At 40.7% G+C, this 18,634-nt stretch overlaps 1 protein-coding gene across 1 annotated transcript in view; it reads left to right on the top strand.

Moving 5' to 3' along the window:
• Window positions 1-216: 216 nt before the first annotated feature.
• The window catches only part of usp4 (ubiquitin specific peptidase 4 (proto-oncogene)), a gene marked incomplete at its 5' end in the record, with an annotated part of 30,235 nt that continues 11,817 nt past the window's right edge, over window positions 217-18,634 (top strand). The window contains 13 exons of the mRNA XM_083972355.1: window positions 217-368; window positions 3,064-3,191; window positions 3,285-3,415; window positions 4,986-5,112; window positions 5,785-5,930; window positions 7,707-7,768; window positions 7,893-8,039; window positions 12,230-12,347; window positions 12,466-12,639; window positions 14,249-14,407; window positions 15,255-15,479; window positions 17,640-17,723; window positions 17,829-17,923. Of these exons, the coding sequence (XP_083828481.1) occupies window positions 217-368; window positions 3,064-3,191; window positions 3,285-3,415; window positions 4,986-5,112; window positions 5,785-5,930; window positions 7,707-7,768; window positions 7,893-8,039; window positions 12,230-12,347; window positions 12,466-12,639; window positions 14,249-14,407; window positions 15,255-15,479; window positions 17,640-17,723; window positions 17,829-17,923 (1,748 nt within the window). The remainder of the gene's footprint in view (window positions 369-3,063; window positions 3,192-3,284; window positions 3,416-4,985; window positions 5,113-5,784; window positions 5,931-7,706; window positions 7,769-7,892; window positions 8,040-12,229; window positions 12,348-12,465; window positions 12,640-14,248; window positions 14,408-15,254; window positions 15,480-17,639; window positions 17,724-17,828; window positions 17,924-18,634) is intronic.

Raw genomic sequence — 18,634 nt, 5'->3', positions numbered from 1 at the left:
TTTCCCTGGGTTCTCACATGCACTGACCTGTTCCTTTTTTTGAGAAACGTATGCCATGAATGTTTGTACATAACTATTTGTGCAATAGCGCCGCCGCTCTCATGCAAGCTCGTCCCCGTGCGTCTCCCTCTCTCTGCTCTCTTCCCTCCGCGGCTGCGCGCTCCCGACACCGGCGGCACATCCGCGGCGCGCTCCCGACACCGGCTCATTCGCTGCATGATGGCCGAGGGAGGCGGACCCGAGTCGGGCGGCGCGGCAGACTCCGACTCGGAGCCGGTAGCCGCACAGATGCCAGCGCCGTCAACCGAGAGTCAGAAACAGACCATCGGCTCACTCCTAAAAACTACTCTACGGAAGGGCGACGAATGGTAAGAAGAGAAGAACGAGAAGAGGAAAGAAGCAGAAGAAGCAGCAGTTTAGTTTCAGCAGCAGCGCTAGCAGGGTGTTCCAGCAGCTAGCAGCTAGCAGCTAGCGTCAGTTAGCCACCGTTATCCCATAGCGAGGGACCGGAAATGCTAACATGCTAATGCTAACAAGCTAAGATGCTAATGCTAACGTGCTAATGCTTAATGTGCGAAAGCTAATCTGAAGCTATCAGGAAATGCTAACAGGCTAAAGCTAACAGGAAATGCTAACACGCCAATGCTAGCGGCTAGCCAACAAGCTAACGGCACCAGTACAGTCAGTGGTGTGTTGAAAACGAAACCTAACCGTGGTTGCTGGCTGCTAATAATGTTGAACAAGTTAGCATGCTGAGTTGCTAACTTGACTAGTTCCAGTGCTGCAGCTTTTTAAAAATGTCTCTTATGTGTTTTGTTTTTTTAATTAACAACTATTTAATGTATTTATGAAGGTTTAGGCGGAAACATCCAGACATAGTAGATATAAGGAGGCTAACTGACTGACTGACTAGCGCGTTAAAGCCGCAGCTCGGAGCCGCTGAAGCCGGTCCTGTGGCTCTGTGTGGCGGCTAGCTTAGCTCCAGCTGTCCGGTGTTACTGCTGCTGGTGGTGTTGTTGTTGGACCTGGTCCGGTAGAACAGGCCCATGTTCCCCTCACTGGTAGATTAGATTAGTGATCTGGGCCTGTTGACAGGAGTTGATTAAGCTGTGTGGCGTTACCTGCCTGCCTGCCTGTACTGACATGTCAGCTAACATGCTAACATGCTAACTAACTATCATGTAGCTGAAGTTGTTGGACCTGTTAAGTTGGTAGCAACCGGTTTCAGTTCTGTTTAATATGAACTGAAAGCCAGGCCTGGATGGAAGGAAGGCTGATAACTCTGTAAATATAATATATATACTGTATATGTACTAGGATGAAGCAAGATAACTCTGTAAATATATATCTATATGTGTATTTAATGGGACAGAATGAAGTCAGCTAACTCAGTAAATGTATACTATACTAGGACAGAACGAAGGCAGATAACTCTGTAAATATATATATTTATATATGTATGTACTAGGATTCTGTCCTTGTACATATAGGTAGCCTATATACATTTACTGAGTTAGCTGACTTTATTCTGTTCCATTAAATACACTTATAAATATATATATACAGAGTTATCTTGCTTCATTCTGTCCTAGTACATATAAATATATATATATATATTTACAGAGTTATCTGCCTTCATTCCATCCAGGCCTGGCTTTCAGTTCATATTAAACAGAACTGAGACAGGTGAGGCAGGTGAGTTTAAGAGAACTCTGTTAATATATATTTAATACTATCACTAGTGTTGTAGGAAAGACCACCTAATCCAAGACCAAGACCAGACAACGCAAAGACTAATACTTTGAGGGGGCCGAGACCGAACCAATGCGAGACCGTTCCCAAGTCCATCACTGTCTCCAGTCCCAGTCCTCATAATAATAATCATGTGACTTGATATTTACATTATTCCTCCTCAGCTACAAAGAAAATACGATTTGATGTAAAATCTAAACCATATTTAATGTAAACAAAGTTTGGATTGAACAGAAGAACACAGCACAGACAGAACCTGCTGAAGTCTCCTCCCACTGTTGACATTTAGACGGTTACACAAATTCCATGACTGCCATTGTAGTAGTTGAACGATCTGCTGTAAAGCCGTATTGTTGCTGTAAAGCCGTATTGTTGGTCACACAGAAGGTGTTGCTTTTCTATGAAATCCTCCAGTCTGTGAGCAAAGAGTGTATCAAGTAGTTTGGAGAACTGACTGAGGAAGCAGAGAAATTGGTCGGTAGTTATAGAAGTTGTGCTTTTTTACCATTTTTGAAGATGGGAAAGACCTTTGCCAGGCAGATACTTTAGTACAACTATTTGAATTATCCTAAACTTATTGACTTACATCACATAAACCAAAGTTAGCGAGTGACAGAAAGACATATGTGGTTTTAAAAAAAGAAGACGAAGATGTCACTGCAGCTCGACTGAGACCGAGACAAGACCAAGACCTTGAAGATGTGGAGTCAAGACCAAGACCGGTCTGGATTTGTAGTTGATAACAGTCAGAAACTGTGTGTATATATACATATAGTGTGTCTGTACACTGCAGTTAAATATTAATCTACCCCCCCGGTGTTCCTGCTGAGACCTACAGATGTTGTAGGTGGAGAAACCAGCTCCTCCGCCTCTCTGTCTCTCTCTGACTGAGACAAACATGTGTCATCTGAGTCTGTTAGTAAATAGATTCTGATAAACACACCGGCCCATGACCGACCGACTGCTGCACATCCTACTATGTGTGTGTGTGTGTGTATACTTGCTAACAAGCCTATTAACCAAAGGAGATCCTCAGTTGTGATGAGATTAAGTCAAACTAGCTCTTGCTGTTACTATATCTGCAAATGCCATGGCAGTTTGTTGTTGCATAATGTTCTGGTGGTTGGTGTAAGCCCGGTGCAGGCTGCAGTGTCTGTCCCCAAACCCCGCACTTCACCTCCCTCTGACTCCCTGTGTCCTTGCTGCATGAATCAGCTGACCGACCAGGAATATTACTCTTCATATAGAAATGTCAAATGTTTGTTATTGACTGACTGTCACCAAACCAAAACCTGTGAATGTGTGTTGTAGGTATCTAATAGACAGCCGGTGGTTCAAACAGTGGAAGAAGTATGTGGGATTCGACAGCTGGGACATGTACAATGTTGGAGAGCGAAGTCTCTACCCAGGACCGATCGATAACTCCGGCTTGTTCTCAGGTAAAACTTTTCTTACTTTTTTTGATTAAAAGAGTCGTTTTTTTCAGCCTGTAGATAATAACTTTTTTATATATATTTTTGTTTTCCATACAGACCAGGAGAGTCAAGCCCTGAAGGAGCACCTTATAGATGAGCTGGACTACGTCCTCGTGCCGACCGAGGCGTGGAACAAGCTGGTCAGCTGGTACGGCTGTCTGGAGGGGCAGAGGCCCATCGTCAGGAAGGTAAAACACTTCACCTCTCACCTCTAAATTTCAACTGATGACTTAAAGGCATAGTTCACCCAAAATTGAAATTTCACTCATTATCTCCTCCCCCTCATGTGGACTAAGGGCTGGGAGAAGTTTCAGAGTCCTCCGTGGCTTCTCTGAGTTACAGGGGGTCTCGGCGTAGCAGTGCATGTCCATATAACGGTTGCAAATGGATACCAACTGTCTTCGTAACAAAAAGACACACCAAAAAACATCCAGATACCTCCATGCTGCTCGTATGTAATGTCCGAAGCTTCTCGAAGCTCCTCTTCCCTCTTCCTGGGAAGAGGAGCTTCGAGAAGCCACGGAGGACTCTGAAACTTCTCCCAGCCCTTAGTCCACATGAGGGGGAGTAGAAATTTCAATTTTGGGTGAACTATCCCTTTAACCCTCCTGTTGTCCTACTGGGTCAAGGAAGGAAAGACGAATGGAAAGAAGGAAGGAACAAAGGCAGGAAGGACGAAGGGAAAGACGGGAGGAAAGAAGGAAGGAAAGATAGATGGAGGGAGGGAGGGAACAGATTGGGTCAATTGGGTCAAAAAGGAAGGAAGAAGTAAGGACGAAGGGAAGGGAGGGAGGGAAAAAGGAAGGAAAGATGGATGAAGAGAACAGATTCGTTCAAAGAAGGACTAACACCCCGTCCTGACATACAGCGATGCGACAGCGATGCAACAGCGACGCGAGCGAGCGAGGAAAAGTGATTAGAATGCGTTACTTTTCAATCAGCCTGTCCTGACGCCACAAGCGACATCGCGCCGTCCAGCGATGTCGCTCAACCCTGAAATTATCGCTGGTGTTGTCTCTATCTGGACGACATTTGGCGGCGGTGTCCCGCCCCTAAACACTTCTTATTGGTTGATAAGTCCACGCTGCTTCCTGTTGACAAGCTAGTTATCAGAGAGAGGAGAATATGAGAGGAAACAACACTCAAAGATGTGAGAAACAACAACCAGGAAATGCCAGGAATCTCAGAATAGCGCCGCAAGTTTGTGTAGCTACGTCCCTCGATAATTTGATTGGTTTGGATTCTGAACCAATAGAATATACTCACGACAAAATCGTCACGCTGCCTATCAGGACACCTTCGCGCGAGTTTTCGTTGCCGCTTCGCTTGCTCGCTGTATGTCAGGACGAGGTGTCAGGGAAAGAAGGAAGGAAGGGAGGGGAAAGGATTGTAGAAAGAAGGAAGGGAAAAGGGAAGAAACGATGGAGGGAGGAAACAGATTTGTTCAAGGAAGGAAGAAGGGAAAAGGGAAGGAAAGAAAGATGGAGGGAACGGATCAGGTCAATTGGATCAAAAGAGGAAGGGAGAAGAAGTAAGGACGAAGGAAGGAAGTAACGGAAAAAGGGTTGTGGACAGAATGGAAGGAAAGAAGGAATGATGGAGGAAGGGAACAGTTTGGGTCAATTTGACCCAGAAGGACAACGGGAGGGTTAAACCCTAACCCTAATTTGAATTTCCCTGCTAGGGATGAATAAAGTATTCTCTATTCTATTCTATTCTAAAGATGTGTCTCATCTCTCTCCTCTCTGTCCTCTGCAGGTGGTTGAACACGGCATGTTTGTGAAGCACTGTAAGGTGGAGGTTTATCTGCTGGAGCTCAATCTGTGTGAGAATGATAACATGGAGAACGTCGTCACACGTCACTTCAGCAAAGCTGATACTATAGGTGAGGCGTCGCCCTGAACGTGACTCAAGAGTTGGCACAGTTTCTATACACAGTGTCCAGAAGCAGCAGCAAAGTAGTAGGCCTGTAACAATACACCAAAGTCACGATTCGATTCGTATCTCGATTTCTGACCCACGGTTCGATACACGATTCGATTCAATTCTAATTTTATTAAGGTTAAAAAAAGAAGTAGCAAAGCAGTAGGTAGCAAACACTGGATTATTTATTATAACAACAATGTATAACAAAAAAAAACAATTATTACTAGGGCTTCCCCCAAATAGTCGACCAAGCACTGGTCAAAAAAACATTAGCCGACCAAGATCTCATTGGTCGATTGGTCACAGGAGAAAAAAAAACATTTGGAGCCCTGTCTTGTCAAAATTAAGTCAAAATCAATATGACAGAACTGTATGAACGGCTATAGGGCTTTTAATTTGAAGGGCCAGATACAGGAAGTCCTGACAGTTTTTTGTTGTTATTGTGTTTTCGGCAGGTCCGGTCCCTACTTTTTTTTCCTTGTCAAGAGCGACTTTATCCGATGTGTCGCCAGCCTTAACAATAATAAATTAAAAACAAATAAACTATTCTCTTTTCTCAAACAAAATACTGTTAAAGAATAAACCGAACTTATAATAATAAAGTCTGTGAACTCTTCTCTTCTCTCCTCAGATACTATAGAGAAGGAGATGAGGACGCTGTTCAACATCCCATCAGAGAAGGAGACTCGGCTCTGGAACAAATACATGAGCAACACGTACGAGCAGCTGAACAAGCCGGACAGCACCGTGCAGGACGCCGGCCTCTTCCAGGGCCAGGTACTCGACTCCACACCTTTATTATTCAAATCAGCTGCACAACACCGCTGATAACATGTCTTCCTCTTTTCTTTGAAAGAACACACAGCCCAGCACCGCTTCTCATCGAGCATTAGATGCAACACTCACTCAGTGATGTTGAACAGCATCTAATGCAACACAGAGCAATCAGCTCAGCTCTGCAATAAAACAATTATAAACTGCTTCAATTATACTGAGCAGTTCTTGGTGCGACTGTGCCAGAAAGATAATAACTTTATTTATAGATCAACTGGTTAACGTTTATGGTAGGGATGTGCACGGGTACCCGAGTAGGCAATCTGCTATCCGGTTATGAATTTATTACCCGGTTAACCTAGGATTAAAAAAACGGCACGTTGGAGCAACAGTCTAGAGTCGGATCAAACTACATCATCATGCCGTGGTTCGGCTTTTTGTCGTGTTAAACATTTTCAGATCAAGCAACGTGATTTTCTGCTGTGTAAAAGCGTTTTTGGATCGAGCCTCGGACTTTCAAACCTTTTACAATAATCTGTGGTGGTTCCCTCGGCGTAAACCGAGACAACAGGATCATCAAGTCTGTTGTTTACAACCATTCTGAAACCTTCCCAGTTATTTCCTGAGACGATGCGAGGCAGAGAGGAGCGAAGGCACCAACATGTAGTGTGGACTAATACATAAGCACCGCTAATGATTTAAAAAAAAAAGTTTTCTCCTCCGAGGCAGCCGCGGCATAAATGTGCTCAGCGCTCAGAGCGCATGCAGTGCATTTATTCCGCGGCATAAAGATGCACATCTGCCCCGTATGTGCATCTTTAACTCCATCTCTACTCTTATTATCCACCTGATATTTTGTCTGACGACGCTGTGTGTCAGACATGAACTCATTTTATTTTTTATTACAGTATTCGGTTACCCGGGTACGACAAGGTTAGGATACTCGGTTAGAAAATTATTCGAAATGCCCAACCCTAGCAATTATACTGAGCAGTTCTTGGTGCGACTGTGCCAGAAAGATCAACTGGTTAACGTTTATGATGGTGTTGTACAGGCAATGTCAAGTGTGATTCTATTAGTGTTAATTTTGGCAGCTGTTTTTATATTTAGTCTTAGTCCTGTGTCAAATGTCCTTGTTAGTTTTTGATCCTATTTAATCTTTATTTAGTTAAGTTTTATTCGACTAAAAGTCTGAGCATTTCAGTCTAATATTAGTCAAACAAAACAGTTACTACTTTATTCTAGTTTTAGTCAATGAAAACTGCAGATATCTAAATCTAGACATGGGAAATGTTCTGATTTGCTATTTCATTTTTACACCACTGACTGATTAAAATACACATCTCAACATGACAACATTGAATAAATAGAACTGAAGACGGTGTTAACAATAAATTACATGTTGGTAGTCGTCACAGTTAATGTAACATGTCGACGGTGCCGTATCGCCATCGTCTCGTCTAAAAAAAAGGTAGTTGACAAATATATATCGTCATAATTTTTGTTAATGAAATGAATTAACACTATCGTTTATTAGTCTCCCTTTTTCTTTTTCAAGACAAGAAGTTTCTCATAACTTTTGTCTTGAGAAAGAAAAAAGGAAACTAATTATTTCATACGGACATAATGAATTTTCATAATATACTACAGTTTATTGTCAGTGCTGCATCTATGAAGTCACGACTGAATGCAGCATTTAATACATGTTCATTATGAAGCCTTATATGTGATGTTGTTTTTATCTTCAGCTTGTTTCTCACTGGGTTTATTCTCCTCCAGGTGCTGGTGATTGAACGTAAGAACGAGGACGGCACGTGGCCCAGACAAGCTTCCCACCCCAAGTAAGAAATACCTCTTGTTGTTGTTGAATAATGCACTTGTTACAGCGTTTGGATAAACAGAAATCATCGTTAACATTTGTAGTTGTTAATTAGTGAAACTGTCCCTTTTCCCTCTGGTCACCAGATCTAGCACCACCCCGTCTAGAAATTTCACTACCTCCCCGAAACTCTCCTCCAACTCGTCGGCCAGCATCTCGTCAACAGTAGCTAACGGAGACAGCAGCTGTAGCCCCGGATACTCACTCAACAACACCACCTCATCTGGAAACAGGCAACTATACTTATTCCTCCTCTTCCTCCTCCTCCTCTTCCTCCTCTTCTTCCTCCTCCTCTTCTGTTTAATACTAGTGCAGCAGTCTTCAACGTTTCTCAGGCCAAGGACCTCCACACTAATGGAGGGAAGAAGCAGGATTTAAAGCAACATTGCGGAGTTTCAGCTCAGTGCTTCCACCATCTGGTTGAGAAGCGCTATCGTCTGGGGGGGGAAAACGAAACTTATGAACTTGTGATTCGTACCCGTGCAGGGAAGTTACATAGTGCAGTTTCAGCCGACGCGACCCCGCTCAGGCTGAAGCAGCAGCACCATTCATCCTATTAACCATTTTTCTACCATTGCAATGAGTCTGGAAACATTATTTTAAGGCCGAAAAACTCTGCAATGTTACTTTAAATAATTATGAAAAAGTCTATTATATTAACAAACCCTGTGTTCAATACTGAGCAACTCAAACATTACACAGGTTCATATATTCATGTTTTTATTTTAAAGGTACAGTGAGCAGAGTGGCCATGTCATTTATAAACAGACCTTGTGTAATTTGCATGATAATCAAGTATACAAGCGAGTCAAATTGAAGTTTTTATTTATTTTATTAAATGAATTAATATCAAATTAAATTATTACATGTTTTTACTTTAAAGGAGATATCAGTGAAATGTTTTTGTTAATATAAGTCCTAATTAGTCATAATTTCCGTCAGCAATCACTTACATAGAGTGTTTCGACCGGAACACGAGTCTCTCCGTCACTCTGCTCTGCTGTAACCCGAGGAGAAAACATTTCTTCTGGGATACAAGTGTTATCCAATGAGGAGAGAGAACGGTATGAAGGGCTGTGTGTGCAGCCAAGGGATGCGCGTGAATGTGGTGACGTAGCACGAGGACCAATTGATGCCTGACAAGGGCGGGGGCTGCTAACTCATGGTGCGTTCAAAGAAACTCGTACTTTGTGTTTTTCCTTCCTGTGAAGTCATACCAGTTCAATCTGGTACGAGTTCACGGGTCGGAAGTTACGAGTGGCCGTTATAGGGAACTTTCACAGACAACAGGATGGTAAAAACACGAGCTACGGGTTACCTGGAACGCTACCAAGTCGTAGTTGTGACTTGAAGCTGTAACTTACGGTTTCAAAAGCCTGCCTTGAACGCAGCATTAGCCGAAACGGCCGTGAAGCTGATATCTGCTTTAAGTATATTTTTGGGGCTTTTTGCCCTATAGTTGAGAGAGACAGGGAATGGGGATCGCGAGAGAGGGGGAATGACACGCAGCAAAGGGCCACCGGAGTTGGGATTCGATCTGCAGCCGGCTGCAGCGAGGACTGTAGCCGCTGCATACGGGAAAGAAGGAAGGGAAAAAGGAAGGAAAGATAGAAGGAGGGAGGGAACAGATTGGGTCAAAAAGGAAGGAAGAAGTAAGGACGAAGGGAAGGAAGGAAAGAAGGGAGGAAGGAAGGAAGGCAGAGAGGGAAAAAGGATTGTGGAAAGAAGGAAGGGAAAAGGGAAGGAAAGAGGAGGGAGGGAATAGATTTGTTCAAGGAAAGAAGGAAGGGAAGGAAGGGAGGTAGGGAGCAGATTGGGTTAATTGGGTCAAAAAGGAAGGAAGAAGTAAGGACGAAGGAAGGAAAAAAGGACTGTGTAAAGAAGGAAGGAAGGAAGGAAGGAAGGAAGGAAGGAAGGAAGGAAAGAAGGATGGAGGAAAGGACCAGACTGAGCCAATTTGACCCAGAAGGACAACAAAACAACAACAAAAAAGAAGTATAATCAACCAAAACTGTCCTGACCCCCTGCAGTTCCCCTGCGGACCCCCTAGGGGTCACCGACCCCATGTTGGAGACCTCTGCACTAGTGAATCCTAGTGAATCTCCGTCCTGTGTGTTGTGTTGTGTTTGCGTTGTTGAAGCTGCAGCACCGACTCTCTGAGAGCAGGCCGCTACCTGCTGAACACAGAAATGAACTCTGAGTGCAGCTTAAATCTCATTTCATGGAGAGGAAATGCAATGAAGCAGCTTCATTACAGCATCAAGTCCTCGTGCCTCTGGTGAAGAGCACGGCTGCACAGAGTTTAAATACGTTTGCTGAGGCTCTGATGGATGTTTTGTTGCTGTCCTCTCCTTTTGTCCGACTCCGGCTGGGTTTTATTTCAGGAGTTAATGTTAGTGAGCTGCGTCAAGTCCGGGCTTCAACACCCGCAGGTCCAGTTTGGTCAGATATTTGTTAATTAATGTTCAGGCCCATTGAGAACTGTAGAAATTCAAACATCCTGCGACTGCACTGCAAAAACTCTAAATCTTTCCAAGAATATTTGTCTCATTTCTTGTCAAAATGTCTCATTTCTAGTCAAAACTAATCTCTTTTCACTTAAAATAAGACTCATCACCTAAAAATTTACTTGTTTTTAGATCATTTTCACTTGTTTCAAACTAATTTTCACTTGAAATAAGTAGAAAAATCTGCCAGTGAAAACAAGTTTTTTATGCTTGTAAGAAGAAAAAAAAACTTGCTCCACTATCAGATTTTTCTACTTATTTCAAGTGAAAATAGGCTTGAAAGAAGTAAAAAGTGTCTAAAAACAAGCTGCTTTCTATGTATAACTATGTAGGTATATGTATAAATATACTTATTTTAGGTATAATGACATTTGTTTTGACTAGAAATAAGACAAATATTCTTGGTAAGATTTTGAGTTTTTGCAGTGTGATCCCAGATCAGATCTGTGGTCTGATCAGATCAGTAGTTGTTCATAGTTTTGACTCTTTCATTCAAACATTGACAAGTGAAGAAACGTCACTACGCATTTATATCAACACGGAGCAGAAAGAACAGAACCAGACGACGTTTACATGAAGTCAGGGTTAGTTCTGTTTATTCTGATTGAGCTGTTGATTTGGAGCATTTTCATTCAGTTTAGACTCTAAACTGATTCTAATCTGAATATCTGGCTCAATGTATAAACCCAGCTAGTGATGTCAGACCTTGATAGAAGAAGCTCTGGACTCAGATCGAGGTACAGGCCCCGTTGATCGAGGTGTCTGTCGGTTCTGATGGTGGATGAAGCTGCAGGGAGTCGGTCGGTGCTGAGTGACCGGGGTTTGTAACGGGTCTGAAGGTCAAGAAGGAGGTTTGACTCCAGCAGAGCGGCAGAATGAAACGGCAGCACAGAGATTAGTTTCTGCTGAATAGACGGTGACATGTTGGACCTCATTTGCACGTTAGAGCTCGTTCCATGGCCGTCCTGTCGGGGACGACGGCAGCTCAGGATTTGCATTAGTGCGTGTGAAGTTTTTCAAATTAGATCACGAGTGTCGCTGGTGACAGGAGCAGGAAATATCAGAGGCTGACAGTGACAGGTCGGTGTGTAACGATGGTGTGTGCATGTTAAAGGATAATTCCGGGCAAATTCAACTCAGGGCTGTATGTTCCTAACATTTTAGGTCTAAAAGAAGGAATCTGAAGATGTTCAGTTTAATTGCTCCTGTTTTGCGGTAGTTGTGTCTGTCCCCGCATCGCCACGGCAACAATGAATGGGAGCGGATGCAGTCTGGCGGAGTCGAGACCCAAGTTGACGCTCGGTGTGTTCAGGTGCAGTGGGAAAACTCCCGTTTGTGTCATAAACACAGGAATATCAACTCTTGACTTGCTTGAAGTGTACATTTTTTTCCTCAGATGGCGACTCAAACATGTGCCGAGAAGTTTTTATTACTTGAAGCAAGTCCAGAGTTGATATTCCTGTGTTTATGACACAAACGGGAGCTTCCCACTGCACCTGAACACACCGAGCAGCAACTTGGGTCTCGACTCCGCCAGACTTTGAATTAGATCTAGTTTTACAAACATGTCGGCTTGTTGAAGTAAATAAACTTCTGGCTGCATGTTTGAGTCTCCATCTGACGCTGTCTGTGGCTTTGAGGGATAGAAACAGCCTCAGCAGCACAACTTCAATCCGCTCCCATTCATCGCTGCCGTGGCGACGCGGGGACAGACCATAACTACCGCAAAACAGGAGACATTAAACTGAAAATCTTCAGATTCCTTCTTTTAGACCTAAAATGTTAGGAACATACAGCCTCGAGTTGAATTTGCCCAGAATTGTCCTTTAATGACACATTGTGTGTGACCCCGTCTGACTGTGTGAAGTGTGTTGTTGCAGCAGCTCCACATTAACAGACTGTTGTGTTTCCTACAGATTGGGAGGCTACAACTCGTACAGCTCCTCCTACAACTACAGAGAGTCCCAGTCGCAGCCCGGCCTCTGTGGCCTCAGCAACCTGGGCAACACCTGCTTCATGAACTCTGCCCTGCAGGTACCAACACCGCCGCTCTGCACACAGGAAACAGTCGTCATGGTTTTATCTGTCTGCATCACATCACAGGACCAACAACACCTGTCCTCTCTCCCTCCTCCTCCTCCTCCTCCTCCAGTGCCTGAGTAACGCGTCTTCACTCACAGAGTACTTCCTCAACGACCAGTACGAGGCAGAGATCAACAGAGAGAACCCTCTGGGGATGCGCGGCGAGATCGCCGAGGCCTACGCCGACCTGGTGAAGCAGATGTGGCTGAGCCGCAGCAGCTACGTGGCCCCGCGCACCTTCAAGGTCAGTCCACTACTCTAACCTCTGACTGGTGGCTTTTACACCTTCAAGGTGAGTCCACTCTACTTCTTCTGACTGGTGGCTTTTACACCTTCAAGGTGAGTCCACTCTACTTCTTCTGACTGGTGGCTTTTACACCTTCAAGGTGAGTCCACTACTCTAACCTCTGACTGGTGGGTTTGGCTTTTACTGTTCACAGCAACAACACACCTGACAATACCTCAAACACAACGCTTGTCTGCAACTTTTTCCTGAAATTTTACCACTTTCTTCTAGAATGTTTTTTTTTTTTTACTTTTTATTGATAGATTTTTACCACTTTTTTGTAAATTTTTTTCTTTTTAAGTTTGATCACTCTTTCTAGAATGTTTTCTTAACTTTTTGAGAAATTTTACCAGTTCCTTTTAGAACATGTTTAACTTTTTTATTTTATTTTAGAAATTGTACCACTTTTTTCTAGGAAAAAAAAAATAGGGAAGATTTTTTTTTTCACCTTTTTTTTCTAGAATAAAAAAAAATTGAGACTTTTTTTTTTACTTTTTTAATTTTTTTTTATTTACCACTTTTTTCTAGAATTATTATTTTTTTGGGATAAGTGTGTCTTTCACAGTCATTACAGATTTAGAAAAGACTTGGAGTAGCCTTCACACACTGGCCGGCTGGCTGCAGCAGATTTTTTATGACGACTGGGGATTACACATCTTTGCCTCACACACCAACAGATTTAAGTCTGTAGCCAACTGGAGCAGAACTAGACTTGACTGTGAATCGTGGGTAAAATTGGGCAAAAGATGGTGTAGTGCAGACAGAGATGTTTTATATTGTGCAGAGGGTTCAACTTTTTCTTGAAATTTTACCACTTTCTCCTAGAATTTTTTTTTGGATACATTTTTACCACTTTTTTGTATTTTTTTTTTTTTACATTTTTTTTTGAAGTTTTACCACTCTTTCTAGAATGTTTTCTTAACTTTTTGAGAAATTCTTAACAGTTTCTTTTAGAAAATTTTTCACTTTTTTTTTACATTTTTTTTTTTTTATCTTTTTAGAAATTTTTTAAAATCTTTTTAGAAATTTTTACCATTTTTTTCTAGATTTAAAAAAAAAAGGGGGGAACATTTTTTACTTTTGTTTTTTTTTTTACCACTTTTTTCTAGAATTAAAAAAAAAAAAGGGGGAACATTTTTTACTTTTTTTATTTATTTATTTTTTTAATTTTTACCACTTTTTTCTAGAACTAAAAAAAAAATTGGGGATTTTTTTTTACTTTTTTAAATTAATTTTACCACTTTTTTCTAGAATAAAAAAATATTTGGCGGGAAAATTTTTACCACTTTAGAAGACTCTAGGAATGAGAAATTGTACCACTTTTTTCCAGAAATTTCTCTACAATATTTCCACAAATTCACGTAAACATTGACTAAAAAAGTAATGTTTTTCAGTCTCAGAACAAATGTTTGTGTATTTCTGGTATTTGCTTCAAAATGTTGTCCAATGGGGGTCCGTGGTCTAATTTGTGTCAATTTAGGGTCCTTGATGTAAAAAGTTTGAGAGTCATGAACTTAAAGCAACCGGCAGAGTTAATAGATAATAAAACCAATGTTTTCGTGTCCAGACCCAGGTGGGACGCTTCGCCCCCCAGTTTTCCGGCTACCAGCAGCAGGATTCCCAGGAGCTGCTGGCCTTCCTCCTGGACGGGCTGCACGAAGATCTGAACCGGGTCAAGAAGAAGCCTTACCTGGCCCTGAGGGACGCAGAGGGCCGTCCAGACGAGGTACCACACACACACACACACACACACACACACACACACACACACACACACACACACACACACACACACACACACACACACACACACACATGCACTGCAAAAACTCAAAATCTTTCCAAGAATATTTGTCTTATTTCTTGTCAAAATATCTAATTTCTAGTCAAAACTAAACTCTTTTTACTTAAAATAAGACTCATCACCTAAAAATTAACTTGTTTTTAGAACATTTTCACTTGGTTCAAACTAATTTTCACTTGAAATCTGCCAGTGAAAGCTGATTTTCTTGTGTTTGTAATAAGAAAGAAAAACTTGCTCCACTGTCAGATTATTCTACTTATTTCAAGTGAAAATATGCTTGAAATAAGTAAAAATTGTATAAAAAGTCAAAACTAAACTCTTTTTACTTAAAATAAGACTCATCACCTAAAAATTAACTTGTTTTTAGATCATTTTCACTTGTTTCAAACTAATTTTCACTTGAAATAAGTAGAAAAATCTGCCAGTGAAAGCAGGTTTTTTGTGTTTGTAATAAGAAAGAAAAACTTGCTCCACTGTCAGATTTTTCTACTTTATTTCAAGTGAAAATCTGCTTGAAAGAAGTAAAAATTGTCTAAAAACAAGCTACTTTCTATGTGATGAGTCTTATTTTAAGTATAATTTGATTTGTTTTGACTAGAAATTACATTTTGACTAGAAATAAGACAAATATTCTTGGTAAGATTTTGAGTTTTTGCAGTGTGGTTCAGAACTTTCTTTTGAGGCTTCACGTGATCCACCGTCCTCTCCTTGTGTTGTGAGTTTTCTAACTAACTGAGTTTTCTCTCTCTGTGTCTTTGTGAAACCACAGATTGTTGCCAAGGAGGCTTGGACAAACCACCGCCTGCGTAACGACTCCATCATAGTCGATATTTTCCACGGCCTCTTCAAATCCACCTTGGTGTGCCCCGAGTGCTCCAAGGTGTCGGTCACCTTCGACCCGTTCTGCTACCTCACTCTGCCTCTGCCCATGAAGAAGGACCGGACCATGGAGGTGTTTCTGGTGCGGTCGGACCCCCAGTCCAGACCCACACAGGTCCGTCTCAGTCTCACTCGACACGAGCTTTAACATCCCGGATAGGCGATGTGTTACTGTGTATGTCCTTCCTGAAAATGGAACAAACTAAAGTATCTTTGAGACGGTCATCGATAGATTTTACTCTCATTGTCGACCATTAATTAGTTATTTGGATCGGCTCTTTCAGTTGTGCTAGTTCTGATCCTGTCTGCTGTTTTACCAACTATTTGACTATTTGATGACGGTTTTACGCCTATTTGACAATTTAATGACTGTTTGATGACTATTCGATGCTGTTTTGACTATTTGATAACTATTTGACAGTTTGATGACTATTTGATGACTGTTTGACTATTTGATAACTATTTGACAGTTTGATGACTATTTGATGACTGTTTGACTATTTAATGACAGTTTGATGACTATTTGACTGTTTGATGACTATTTGATGACTGTTTGACTATTTAATGACAGTTTGATGACTATTTGACTGTTTGATGACTATTTTATAACTATTTGACTGTTTGACGGCTATTTGATGACAGTTTGACTATTTAATGACTGTTTGATGACTATTTGACGACTATTCAATGCTGTTTTGACTATTTCATGACTGTTCAATGACTATTTGATGACTGTATGATGACTTTTTGACTATTTGATGGCAATTTGATGACTATTTGATGACTATTCAATGCTGTTTTGACTATTTGATGACTGTTCAATGACTATTTGATTACTTTTGGACTATTTGGTGACACATTGATGACTGTTTGATGACTGTTTGACTATTTGATGACTGTTTAATGACTATTTGATGACTATTTTGACTGTTTGATGACAATTTTATAACTATTTGACGGCTATTTGATGACAGTTTGACTATTTGACGGCTATTCAATGCTGTTTTGACTATTTGATGACAAATTGATGACTATTTGATGGCTGTTTGACTATTTGATGACTCTTCAATGACTATTTGATGACCATTTGATGACTATTTGATGACTATTCAATGCTGTTTTGACTATTTGGTGACTGTTCAATGACTATTTGATGACAAATTGATGACTATTTGATGGCTGTTTGACTATTTGATGACTGTTCAATGACTGTATGGTGACAATTTGACGACTGTTTGATGACTGTTCGATGACTATTTGATGACGTTTTGACTATTTAACGACTATTTGACAGTTTGATGACAATTTGATAACTATTTGATGACCGTTTGACTATTTAATGACTGTTCGATGACTATTTGGTGACTATTTGACTATGTGATGACTGTTTGATGACTATTTGATGACTCTTCGATGCCTGCCTACGCACCCCCACCTTCACCTCATATACATGTGATGTATACGATGTGTGTACCAGTAGTCCTGGTCCTTTTATAGTAATTTATAAATTTGCTCATTTATCTATTTATTTATTCTAAGACTATTCTACTTTTGTATGCTCTGCACTTATATTTATGGATATGTATGTATGTTTTTTAGTAGTAGTAGCGATTTATTGTCCCCGTGGGGAAATTGGGTTGCAGCATATCACACGTGGCATTTCATCTACTAAACAATAAGCAAAATTCATAAATAGTTTGACAAAGAAAAGGATATTAGTCTCAGTCTTAACTTGATCAGGTCAGCTGAGCAAGTTAACACTGGGACAAACTTTGACTTATTAAGTTAGTTTATTTTTTTCATCTATTTATTTATTTTTACCTTTTTACTTTACTTTTTACTTACATTTTTACCACTTTTTTTTTTTTTTTTTTTTTTTTTTTTACCTTTTAAGTTTTATCACACTTTCTAGAAAGTTTTCTTAACTTTTTGAGAAATTTTACCAGTTCCTTTTAGAATTTTTTTTTACTTTTTGATTTGATTTTAGAAATTGTACCACTTTTTTCTAGGAAAAAAAAATTAGGGAAGATTTTTTAAATTTTTTTTTAAATTTTACAAATTTTTTCTCTGTCTTTCACAGTCATTACAGATTATTTAGAACTTGATCAGGCCAGCTGAGCAAGTTAACATTGGGACAATCTTTGACTTATTAAGTTAGTTTATTAAAAAAAAAATCTATTTATTTATTTTTCCTTTCTTTTTCCTTTTCTGCTTCTCATATCAAAAACCTCTGTCTAATACCGATGTTCTCTGTGTGTGTGTTGTTGTTCTGCAGTATCGGGTGGTCGTCCCCAAACTGGGCTCAGTGACAGACCTGTGCAGCGCCTTGTCCAAACTCAGTGGAATCCCTCCAGAAAACGTTCGTGCTTCACTCCACTCTTCACTTTTCTCTTTTCTTCTTCCTTCGTCGTTGGTTTTCAAATGGAAATAAAAAGTTTTAACGTTGCGTCGTCTCTCTCTGCAGATGGTGGTGGCCGATGTTTACAATCACAGGTTCCATAAAATCTACAGACGAGACGACGGCCTCAACCAGATCATGGAGAAAGACGACATCTTTGTGTGAGTCTGGTTTGTTGAGTCGGTCGCTGTGTGAAGCTGTTCCCTGTGTGTGTGTTACGGTCCCTCGGCATTCATGACACATTGGCTGGAGCTCGACTGGTGCACAACTTTTATTTCCTCTTTGGCACCGTGAAACTAAAAACACATGAAAAGATTTAATTACATAATTGCCAATATTCAAAAACATACTGCACAATAAATTCAATACACACTCCCGCTCCTCATCCTTATTCATACGGTTTAACAACACTTCACTCATAAAAACAATTCATTGTAGCCATCAACCCATATAAGGGCGTAAACTCTTTGCTTCAAAACGTATCCGCTCCACACACATCTCTTCTGGCAGTGGCTAAACAAACAGTTGGACAGTTATAAAGAACTGGACAGCTAATTTTACTCTTTTTTTTTATTTATAATCATGATCTTATTTCATATTAAAGCAATATGTTTTTAATCTTCTGAATTGTATAGAACTACAGATGTATGACATGAATCACAATGTAAGGGGGGGCTGAACTTGATAAGCTTTGCTTCTTTCAGCCTCTTCTCAAACTTGCACAGTATCATTATTGTTTTGTTTCTTGTTACATAGATTGTTTGTCTTTTGATGTGCTTGTTTGAGACAAATAAAAATCAAATCAAATCAAAACACCACAATCAAAGTTGCATTTACGCACACAATCGCATGAAAACGATGTTGCATCAACA

This window comes from Trachurus trachurus (genome assembly GCF_905171665.1).
Source record: "Trachurus trachurus genome assembly, chromosome: 5".
In the NCBI taxonomy this organism is placed as follows: Eukaryota; Metazoa; Chordata; class Actinopteri; order Carangiformes; family Carangidae; genus Trachurus; species Trachurus trachurus.
The sequence above is the reverse complement of the archived record's forward strand: the minus strand, read 5'-3'. Positions and strand labels throughout refer to the sequence as shown.